Consider the following 12,087-nt stretch of genomic DNA (forward strand, 5'->3'; position numbering starts at 1 on the left):
ATAAGGAAAACATATATATATATATAATAAGGAAATACATATATATATATATATGTATTTTTAGCAGCAGAGTATCAAAATGAGTTTTCCTTATTTGCTAAAACCCTCCTAACATGTCTTCCACAATGGCAATTATTGAAAATAATAGTTTAAAAAACAAAGTATATATATATATATGTATATATATGTGTGTATGTATACATATACATATATACATATACATACATACATACATATATATATATACACACACACATACATGATAATTTTGTATTATGCTAATAAAAATACCTGATAGGATGGATGTAATCTTGCAAGAGAAATGCAAGAAGTAGTTTGCAGAGGAAAGCAGAATAAATTTCAATTCAACTAAAACCTGGCAAAATTCTACATTAGAATAGGAAAATGCTTATATTTTTCATAATAAAACATATCTGCACAACATTTATTTGTAAGATATATTTGTCATTTGGAGGTCTGTCTTACCTGTGCTGTAGAACCCTGCTTCAGCAAGATGTTCCTTGTTAACAGGGTATATCCAAGTGAGAAATGTTTGTATCCTCCTTTCATATTCTACCATGGATGGATTCCTTGGATGCTGCTCGTTGTTTAGACAGCTTCTCCCAAGCTCAGCACAAATAGATTCACTTGAAACATTTCCAACGTCCCGACCCAGGACAAAAAAGCATTTGGGGAAATGCCTCTTGTGCTCAGACCAAGCTCGATCACCAGGCTCCCAGTTTTTCAGTTTCCCACCACAACAAAAACACGCGACCTGATCACCAACACCTGTATAGTAGAGTCCTGCACTAGCTAATTCCTTTGGAGTCAATAGGCCATAGGGAGGCCAGTTGTGAAAGGACTTCAGCCTGGCTTCTTCACTGCACATAGCGGGGTTTTTAGGATACAGAGTATCAGACATGTCCACAACCTGCCTGGTTCTCAACAGGTAATCTGCCTCCACATCAGACAAGTCCTCCAGAGCAGTTGAGAGGGCTAAACTGTTGGAGCCATTTTCAGTTCTATGCCGGTGGCTCTGCACAAGAGGATGTACATTATTTTCCAAAAAAGCAGACTCAGAAATAAATCTGCAATCTGGGGAAAGGTTTTTGTGTCTGTCAACTGCAGAATCCCCAGGCTGCCATCCTTCAACAGTCGCGTGGCAACTGAAGCACTTGACTTTATCACCTTCTCCAGTATAAACAAAGCCAGCTCGAGCAAGTGCTGATGCTGGAACTGGACAATCAGGGGGAAACTCCACAAAGGTTCCTAGTCGGTCGTGTTCCTGGGTCCACTCCTGGTTGCCATCAGTGGCTGGAGTGGCACCAGGTTCGGAGCTATCTGGGCCATTACACGTCATCTCTTCGTAGGGTGCTTCCTTCAGATTCCCTAAACAAAGCATATTTGTGTTATCTTCAGACACAAGGATTCAGGACACACACTCACAAGCACGGAAATGAACGGCATTCAACTGGCTGCATCTTATGTATTAAAATAACATCTGTTCTCTTCTCACCTCACCTGCTCCTCACCATCCAGAGTCAAACCAAAATAAAAATAAAGCGTAAGAAATGGCAGGAAGATTAAGAAGCATTACAGGAATACATTACAAAACATGACTAACAAGAATTTGCCTGGGAAGCATACAGATTTACACATTCATCTATTTAAGAGAATACTTTATTTTTTAGCAAATGAATACTGAAAGAATAATGAAATTAAGGAAGAATTAAACAAAAGCTGTCAGAAAGCTTCCGAGCCAAGAATATGGAGTTATAGAATTAAATATACAATCTAATGGAATAAAACATGTCAAATTTTGACTGGATGCAGTAACTCCTTTTGAGAGAAACACTGGAGTGCTTTCTCGACTGGTCAACTCTGCCGGACAGGACTGTACAGAAGGAAAAGCAGGGTGGAGGAAAGAGGCTTGTTTGAATGCACTGATACCAAAGCAGTGATACGTGAGATCAACAAGCAGGGGAGGGATGAGAGAGAAAATAGTATTTTTCTGAGGTTACAAAGTATATTCCCCCCTTAAAGACCTGATTTATGGAACTGGATAGGCCTTAAGAATTGATGACAAAGATTTCAGAAACAAACCACCCGTAACCACCACACTCCACAGAACAAAACTACACTCCTCAGAAAAATAAATAAGTAAATAAATAAATGAGGCACAGGTAAGCATTACAAATTAGAACTATCTCCTAGAATACACTGCCAAATAGTTTAATCTTCAACAGAAACATATCCCAGTCCTCTGGAGAGGACTCCGAAATGGCCTTCCAACTGTAGTGACTGACTCAGGTACGAGATTCATCTGGCTGTTTTTGTCTGTAACAATCTTTAGCTGAAGGAAGTGGTAAATCCTACATACGTGGTTCCCCCATCAATTCACAAAGTGCTGCCCAGCTGCTGAGCAGAACAGAGCGAGACAGAGCAACCCTTTTCAGCTCAAAGGCAGATGCAGACTTCAAGAGCCGCGGCCTCGCTCTACACAAGGCGAAGTGCACAAAATACTTAGGAAAAAGAAATAAATCACAGAAGTTTCCCATATTTTAACTGTAATGTTACAAAGCCAAATGCTAATCCTGAAAATGCACGCTTAGCTTTACAATCAACAATGTCAAATCCAGCAGATACCTTTCATCTATCCTTATTTTTATTCCCCTAAGCATGCACAGGACTTATAGCACAGCCTGGAAACAAGCTACAGTTTTGGTTCCTCTCTGAGCACACACTGACATTTTTAGTGCCTCACAAAAGCAGTGCTTTGGTAGCTGCATCCACAGAACTACATGAGTGAAAAACTCCTCTCTTTACCCTACAACAAAAAATGACACACGGTCTGGATAAAACAGTACTGCATTTCTTTTAAAAATCCCCCCAAAATTCCTAGCAATAACCTTTCCAATAAGCCAACCAACTGAAGGTTGATTCCTTTTTTAGCTGTACCATGCAAATAATACAGGGCATGCCAAGTCACACTCAGTGGTCAAAGGACATTTCCCTTTAGAGCTGCTAAGCCAACAGTGATTTCAGAGCACTGAGAGCGTTCAGGAAAGTCTAAAAGCAAAACTAGCAACCAACCCTGGAATTTTCACAGGAAATCTTCATATCCCCTAAGTAGTTCCTCTTGCAAAACTGTTGTGTTTTGCTCCCTCCATTTGAGACAAAAACGCTTCAAGTAAGCACCTACCTAACTTGTTACGGGTAGGAATCATTAATGAAAAGCACTCATAGCCCTTTTGGCACAGAGGGCCCTTTCCCCAGGAGTGCACATCCAAGCTCGGGGTGCCAAGTTCAAGAAAGGGTGCTGTGTTCCTCAGCTGAATGACATTGTGGTGCCTGAGAGTAAAGCTTTGATGCACCTGGCTTCCCCTGTGTTTATAGCAGCTCCTCAGCTGTCTGGAATGAGTTTGAGCCAGCACACAGCAGCCTCTCTCACCCAGGTGGCCACTACAGCCTTCTGCTGCTCGTGGCATTTAGGATCGGGTTTTATACCCGTAAGATAGATAAAGCAAACATCAGGTATTACATGTACCATGCACAACTTGGCAGACACCCTCCGCACTGTCATCAAAGCTTTCAGCACAGTGCCACAGAAGCACGTGCACACCCAAATCCAGCCCTTTGTGACAGCTCTGTTCACTCAATGAGAAGCATTTCTCTGAGACAGTTTGAAGGAAAAAACAAAAAAAAAAAAAAACAAAAAAGAAAGAAGACACTTCAAATAGTGTAACACTGAAATCACCTAAAAACCAGTAGGGCTCTGGCTGGCTCTGAGCTTCAGTCCTTCAACAGCTGTGTCAATATTGATTTTATTTTCTGCAAGGTCAGTGCAGATATTACAATTATTGAATTATTCTCTTTGCTTAAACAATACTAGATTCAACCTCTACAGGAAGAGCAAAACCTTTTTTTACATTTCAGAATGGGGAGGGGAAAATTATGATGCTTTGAAGGTCGTGGCACACTTGGTCACAATGACAAAGCTAAGGAGCCAGCAGGCAGGCTGAGAAACCACTTCAGAAGTGGCATGTTTACTGCACAGCTGTGGGCACAAGGCTGGTTTTGAGCACTACAGAATCACAGAATGGCAGGGTTGGAAGGGGCCTCAAGGATCATGAATCTCCAACTCCCCTGCCACATGCAGGGCCACCAACCTCCACATTTCATACCAGCCCAGGCTGCCCAGGGCCCCATCCAACCTGGCCTTGAACACCTCCAGGGATGGACGGGGCATCCACAGCCTCTCTGGGCAGCTGTTCCAGCACCTCACCACTCTCATAGTAAAGAAGAACCAACTTCAATTACTTCTGTAAGTCAGTTTGTAACCAACATAATAACATCTGAAATAACATTGCAGTACGGTTTTAGCTCAACAAATTCAGAGATAGCAAATAAATTATATTGACTGACTGAGAAATCTGAATTGTGCATTTGCTTTGACTTTCAAAGGGCAAAACTCAGTAATTGCATGCAGTAACATGAAAGCTGTAGGTATGTAAATATACATTTTTAAAAAACCTTAATAATTATTAACATACAATTTTAAGGTTTCATATTTATTCCCTGTTAAAAACCTTGCTTTTAAATCCACTGAGGTTGTTCCTATAAAGAGATCAAATGATCTTATGGAATTGGAATCAACGTTACTATACCTCACTTGTCCAATAGCTCGCATTACTCACACAGCCTCAGCAGCATACTCTTTTTCTTATCTGCACACCTGAAAGACTTTCCAGAAGGTGGCAAACAAAGCCTACTTCACATCCTTTAAAGCTCGGAGGTTCCTTTTCAGCAGGTATCTCAAAAAAAAAACAAACCAACAAAACAAAACAAATGTGCATGCTTCCAAAGTATGACTAGCAGTGTGCTTTTACTTGTACTTACATAAAAACAAGTTCACAAATAATGACAAAAATCACAACTCCTATCCTACGAGCGTTTTTACACAGTAAATCTGTTCTCTATGCTCTTTCAAACCAGAACAGAGCCTCTACATCCCTTTTTGATCCGCTGCAAACAAAACAGCCAAGGCAATCACAGACAACCTACTCAGCCCTTCTGTTATCCGCCCTCTGAACTTTGGCAGGAGGGGAGGAGTCGGAGCAAGGCCCCACTTTGATGGGCCTCAGAGATTTCCTGGAGACACAAAGACCTCCCTTGGTTTGTACCTTTTTGTTTCATGTGTCTGAGGGTGACCGCTTACTATAACAATGAGCATGATATACAAAGTTAAAAAACAGTTGAGAGAATAATCATGCCTCCATTTCCCGCAAGTTATGTACCTGTAAGCTGTGCTGTGTAAGCATCACTTTAACAGGGGTTCATATTGCATTACTGCAACTCATTACTGAAAGTTTTCAACTCTGAACAAAAAAAGTTCGACACAACAGTACTATTTAAGTGTAGAAATCACAGAATGGCAGGGTTGGAAGGGGCCTCAAGGATCATGAATCTCCAACTCCCCTGCCACATGCAGGGCCACCAACCTCCACATTTCATACCAGCCCAGGCTGCCCAGGGCCCCATCCAACCTGGCCTTGAACACCTCCAGGGATGGACGGGGCATCCACAGCCTCTCTGGGCAGCTGTTCCAGCACCTCACCACTCTCATAGTAAAGAAAGAATAAATACTAATGTGCACTAGGTGAACTTCTTTATAAATGAATGCACTGCTTACAGTAAGTCATCATTTTTCATGTTGTAAATAAGGTACTTTGTCAAAGCAACTTGAACTCATATCGTATCCTGAGTAGGGCCCCAAAGTCTGCAGTGCCCTTTGCCAGGGCTGCCCTGCAGGTCATCCTTCTGCTGCCGTGCCAGCCCAGGCCCTGCTGCTTCTCTGGTGTCTTTCACTGAACCACTGCCCAGCCCCCTCTGTTCTAAAGATTTTGGTCACAAACAATCTTTTTCTTTTAGGAAAGTTTTGTTTCCAGAATGTTTATAAGCATATCATGCTTAATCATGCCTCTTTTCCTTCCTCTCCTGAAATAACTTCTCACCTTTAAAAATAAAGGCTGTAGAACTCAAAATATCCCGTGGGTGGCACACTGTGACAGACTCTCCTTGCAGAAGTAACAGCATGAGACAAACTACCACATACATCACTTTGTATTTTTTATTCCACTTCCTCTGCTGATCCTCTGGGTGTCTGCTGGAAGCTGTGTGCTGTAAGGACACTGAGGAGCTGAGAAGGGAACACTTGGGCAGAGAGGGAAGGAATGGAAGACTAAACTGAAACATCAGCTCTGTTGTGTAACATTACAGGACTACATATCAGATGGGATAATGACGAAAAGCAATATCTTGCAAAGCAACAGAACTCCAAAATATTATTTAACTGCAGAAGAAAAAAAGATTCAGTTTATGACTGAGGAACATAAAGTAATAATATGTAGCCACCTCACACACATACGTAACACTTCATGGTACATGCCAACAGCAGGCCTGAGTTTAGAAAAGGATTTACTTAACCCTTTCCACATAGATTTAATTAAAATTTCTGGATCTTCTATTGTGATTAAACTTAGTCTTCTAAGTTTAGAAAAAACTTAGAAAGCCAGGACATATATTATTAAATACCTCCTTCTATATGAAATGAGTAAACAAAGCCTATTTTAACCTGAAAGACTTCCAGAAGCTGAGCCAAGTTCCATCCTATTTTTAGGCGCCTGAAGGTTATTTGCCACAAGGCATCTGCCACTTTCAGGCTGAAGTACCCATTTAAACAGTCTACTTTTTAAGCTTCAGATGGGGGGAAAAAAGACCAAAGTTCACAACAAAACCTTATTTGACATGCAGAACTGTATGCCTAAGTTTTACAAGTCAGGCATTTCCAATTCAAGTTTCGTGCAAACTATGATTTTATGCAAAAATATGACACCATCACATTACCTCGGACTGGAATGCTTCAAAGGAAAAACAACCGATCTGCTTTTCTCTCTGAAGCACGTTATCACACATTATTATTTCCATCCTCAGCCCTAAAACAGATTGACATTATAAGGAGTTATTTTTAATTCTTGTCTCTTTCCAAAGGCCAAGCATGGTAGCAACCTTCAAACCAGACGGACCGTGGCACAGCCTCGCGTTCCTGGCCACAGCATGCACTCAACACAGAACTCGTACTGCTTGACACGCTCGCTATGAGAGCAATGTTAGTGTTTATTGTCGACCCAATTCTGAAATGTGAGAGCAGTGCACCAAGTAAATATCAAGCAGGACACGCCGTAGCAGCTGATCACACATACCACAGACCATGCATATGTCACTTTGTGCCTGCTCAGCTGCAATTCGATCAAAGAAGGAGCTACTCACTGAGCTGTACTTACAGAGACGAATAAGGAAAGAGGCTTTAAAAGTATTTACAAATTTGAGCACATTCATATCTACATATAGTTGTGATTAAAAAAACCAAAAAACTAGCCATTTTGCTTGGAAAGGTTTGCTTGTTTGAAGAGGGAAGGTACGTACACAACACCCTTTGCTTTGGCACCAAATCTCATCTGAGTGCATCAGCTGATATCTAGGGTTTTCAGACCAGCCCTATTTAGCTTAGCTTCCCACTGGGGAAAAGGAAGGAACGAAGCTCCTTGCAAGTGCTTCATGCACAGTAAAGTGCAAGAGAGAGGTTGGCCTTTTCAATTTGGACACAAGAAAACCTATCCAAAGCAGAAGTTTAGATCTGACAGTTGCTGCCACTGAAATGAATTGCCTACAGATGACAGTATCTAAAAATAAGGTAGAGGAGAATGGAAAAAAAAAAAAAGTCAAAAACTTCCCACCAAATCCAAACCTCAAGCATATTGAGAACAAGGTGGAAAGAGTCTAAAGGCAAAGGCAGAGAACTCCAACAGCACCTACCTTCACATAACCCCCCCCAGTACAAAACACACAAACAGGAAAAAGCAATCTTGACAAATTTCTCCAGCAGTTCTAGTAGGGTGACTGTTATTAAGCTATATGTAGCATAAATGGAAATATAACAAAATATTGTTCAAGAGAGGCACTGTGCTCTTGTAGCCATACAGAAAATTGTCTGCAATTTAACTACCATTTTTAATTACAGATTCTTGGAATTGCACCATTTAAGCTTAAGGAGATTCTGTAAGTATTCCTTCCAGATGAACTGTATGGAAATAACAAATTCAACATAAGTGGATTTTTATTTTTTTTTTTTTGCACATTTTGGAAAATCAGCCTATCAGTTTTTCCCATGCTGTTTCCATATTCCTTACCAATAACTGAATGTTCTTAAATATTTTACTGGTCTCTCTCTTATAAAAGGCCTCTTACATATTTCTAATTCCATAGCACCACAAAAGAATTACATAAAGGGAAAGCAAAAATGTATTTTTCACAAGATTATTCATTTTTATATTCTACATATATTTAAGAAGTATAATTTAAGGGATCCAAAATTTGCATTCCATATTGTTTTCATGGTTTAACTTCAGAACTTTTAGCTCATACACTTCTGTATTAATGGGAATTCGATTTAACTTCAAGGTTTGCGTAAGAAAATTGCGGCTGAGCTTGCAGAACCATTGGTTTTGATAGTGAAGAGCTCAGAATCCGTACTTAATACAACACTCCAAATTGAAACACTTTCATCCATGAAAGCCTACCAGTACTTCAGGGGACTGGTTTGTTTTCTTTTAAAGCTAAGGTAATTTAATAGGATGACCATTAGTTGCCTCCAAGTTGAATTAGACAAGCTGCAGTCCCTTACAGAGCACCTACCCTAACAGCTCTGACCAGAGCAGACACACACACCTGAGCTACAACAAAACAAATTCAATAAGCAAAGAAGCAAGTTGTACAGTTCCAACCCTCCTAAAACCCAAAATTAGGAGCGACTGGGGTCGATTCCCAAGCAACTGAGTTAAAAAAAAAAAGGAAAAAAAGTATCCATCACTGATTATAAATTGTATCACTGCAGGAATACAGAGTTACTGCTCTGCTTGGTTAGGGAAGGAAAAAAAAAAAAAAAAAAGCCAGTCAATAGGAATGTATTAACTAAGTGGGCAATGATAAAAACAGCCTGGGAAAACCTGCAGTGACCTTGGGTACACCTCCCTTCTCAAGTCTGAGCTGTGCTCCAGCCTCTGGCATCACATGCTTTTACTGCTCAGCTAGAAAACATTTATGCCTATAACTGAGGGAGAAGACTAAACAAGAGATCAGCTCTCCTCAAGGGGACATAACAAGACTGGACCTCAGCTACAATAAAATGATTAATGCCACAGCAAAACTGCTGAATCCTTGGGACCATAAAGGAAGAAGCTGCAGCAGCAGGGCAGTGCAGGGAGCCCATGACCTCTGCCCAGCAGGGCTGCTCACACACCAAATCATCTGTGCCAAACAGCAGCCCGTGGGTACGGCACCACGGCACTTCCCAGAATGACTAGCAGCAATGCTTGGTCATTCCTTGATGGGCTGAAATGATACACACACAAATTGGTGTGCAGACACACAGCTGTGAGCTTGGAATCTCTTAAATTATCCCCTGTACTTTAATTTGAAGTTTGTTAGCAAGTTGGGATGACTTGAGGACTAACTCTAACGCAGTACCAGAAGTGAAATATGAAAATTGCACCTGTTGAGAGCACTCAGCTTGCCTTACTGTTTAATAAGAAACTGTTCAGGACACAGAAGGGGAAGGACAGCGAACTTCAAGACATGTGCAGCTTCATTTTATGTTTTATATTGCATAAGTGACACTGTTCACAGAGGATGGCTTCTCAATTCCAACAAGATTCCACTAAGCAAGCTTTAAAATAGAACCTGCCCTCTAGTAAAGAAGATTTTGGATAGTCATCAAGTCCAAAATTAACACAGAAAGCACACAGGTTCTCTGGTAACAATTTTCAGTTGTGCACACAGTATTACAATTTCCATTTCTAAAAAAGGAAACGTTCCTAAAACTAGATGTGCAGAATCTCTCCTCGTGAAATCAAGTTCTGTCCCTTCTTCACCTACTCAACAGCAACATATGAAGGATCAAACATCTTATTGCTCGTATCCACTTGACAACCAACCAAGAATAGAAAAAGCAAAAAATAGAACATTCTGTGACATAGTCTGAGCAGTTACAAAGCATCACCAATTAAAATACTAGCATTCCTAGTCCTGAAGGACAACCTAATCCAGGCTGTGCAACACGCCTTCTTCCATTTTCACGTACCTTCAGCCTTCCTGCACAACTGCTATTTTCTTCTCCTTAGGTTCAGAAATCTATTTCTAGAGCCTGACTTTCAACAGTTGTGTTCAGAGCCTTTTGAATAGAACTTCTCGTGGATCTCTTACTATGAAAAATAAGAAGCTGCAGGAGACTACACCCATTAACTCCTGACAGAAAATAAGAAGAATGCAAAGGGTATTTACAATGGCTTTTCCCTAAGAAATTAGTACCCTTGTCACCAACCAAGGTCAGCAGCAGATTAACCAAAGCAGACATTAGTTTCATCTGTTTTCCACCCATCCTTAGGCAAAAAAAAATAATAATAAAAAAAACTTTTCCTTCACAGGGAGTTCTTCATCAAGTTATGCACTGATGTTCTGCAACTCCTCAACTCCCTTTGGCTGTCTCACCCAACCTGGCAGTACAGAAACAGGTGCACCATCGCTATCATGGGCGCACAGAAGCCTGCAGCAAAATCCACCTTCATATTTCAAAAGCCTTGATAGGAATACACATTTTCTAACTGTTCTGATAACAAAAGCAAGTCTGTCTCATATCACTTGCAGCAGACAAAAAAAACAAAACCACCACACCCACATCAGAGTTCTTTCACTCCTGCTGCTGGGTCCAAGGAGCAAGGTCAGAGGAAGTACAAGGCTATCATTAACTCATTTCTTTGCCCTTCTTGGCCAATGGCGTGGGTGTCCATCTTCCGAAGGACAGAAGTACTTGTGTGTTCTCTAAAGGGCGCTAAATAAAACTACAAGACAGCAAAAGGAAGCACTTAAAAAATGAAAAATATATATATATCCAAATAAAGACTTATTCAAGTAACTCCCCGAAGGAAAACTTGCTTTCTTAGAGTGAGTTTGTCTTGTGCAGTTATTTCAAAAGACAAAGTGAGTAATTAAGTTAGTATACATCTAATTTAACTGCATCAAGCTATTATTTAAGAAAGGATTTGACATTTTGTCTAGATAATAAGGCATTTTTTTTCCTTTGGTTGGTTGCTTTTCCTTCCAAATTGGCCTAGTATAAGGCCTCAGAGTTTCTGGCTGTTCATTTAAGAAAGTCCTTCCAGTTAGCTACATGAAGTACTAAAATCACAGCATGAGATAACAGCAATGACAAGACAAAGCAGATCTGTAAAAATATATGAAAGTAGCTTCAAGAACAAATGTAGCTTTCAGTAAATGCCCACCGATAGTACAGTTAAAAAGCACTGCAATCATCAAGACCAAAACCAGCCCTTACGTCCACGGATATGGAACCCAGCAGTACGACAGGAGGACCAGGTAGGCAACAGTACAGAGGCAGAACCACACTGAATATTAAAAAGAAATAGATCGGCATCAATATATAGCTATTATGCCAAAGACAACTGCCTGAAGTGCCCTGAATTACAAGTGAAGAAAACATGACTGGAGTGAACAAGGATCTCACTTGAGAAAACCTGAACAGAACTGCATTTTTATTGAAAGAACAGAAAGAAGATTCTTCAAAGCAAGAGGCGGAAGAAAGAAAGGAAGAAAAAGTAGAAGAGGCAAAGTTCAAAATGACTACTGAGCCGCAGACAAGCGTCCATCAGCAAAACATTTTTTCTTTTTGTGTAAGCGAAGAAAAGAGCGTGCTGTGGGAGGAACCGCATCCACAAGGCAACTCAAGCACCGCATCCACAAGGCAACTCAAGCACCGCATCCACAAGGCAACTCAAGCACCGCATCCACAAGGCAACTCAAACACCGCTCCAGGCATAGCTGTAGGTGAGAGCACAACCCCAGGCAGTAGACGGTCCGTGACTGCGTGCTTCAGCTGATATCACAAAGCCATTTTTCCCCTCGGCAGCTCCGCTCCGGGCTAAGGAGACGCGCCCGTCCCCGTGGCAACGCCTC

The 12,087-nt window shown here is 40.9% G+C and overlaps 1 protein-coding gene across 7 annotated transcripts in view; it reads right to left on the reverse strand.

Moving 5' to 3' along the window:
• The window catches only part of XIAP (X-linked inhibitor of apoptosis), a 20,405-nt gene extending 8,335 nt beyond the window's left edge, over positions 1 to 12,070 (reverse strand). Inside the window, exons 1-3 of one of the 7 annotated variants that reach the window (XM_031554698.1) lie at positions 11,972 to 12,069; positions 6,907 to 6,995; positions 487 to 1,389 (exon numbers count right to left, since the gene is read on the reverse strand). In XM_031554698.1, the coding sequence (XP_031410558.1) occupies positions 487 to 1,360 (874 nt within the window). In that variant the 5' untranslated portion in view covers positions 1,361 to 1,389; positions 6,907 to 6,995; positions 11,972 to 12,069. Of the gene's footprint in view, positions 1 to 486; positions 1,390 to 3,202; positions 3,723 to 6,906; positions 8,966 to 11,449; positions 11,764 to 11,971 lie in introns of those variants that run through there. The other 6 variants (XM_031554697.1, XR_002117759.2, XM_010715402.3 and 3 more) reach the window with 6 other exon arrangements.
• Positions 12,071 to 12,087: the final 17 nt, after the last annotated feature.

Source organism: Meleagris gallopavo, chromosome 9 (assembly GCF_000146605.3).
Source record: "Meleagris gallopavo isolate NT-WF06-2002-E0010 breed Aviagen turkey brand Nicholas breeding stock chromosome 9, Turkey_5.1, whole genome shotgun sequence".
Taxonomy (NCBI): domain Eukaryota; kingdom Metazoa; phylum Chordata; class Aves; order Galliformes; family Phasianidae; genus Meleagris; species Meleagris gallopavo.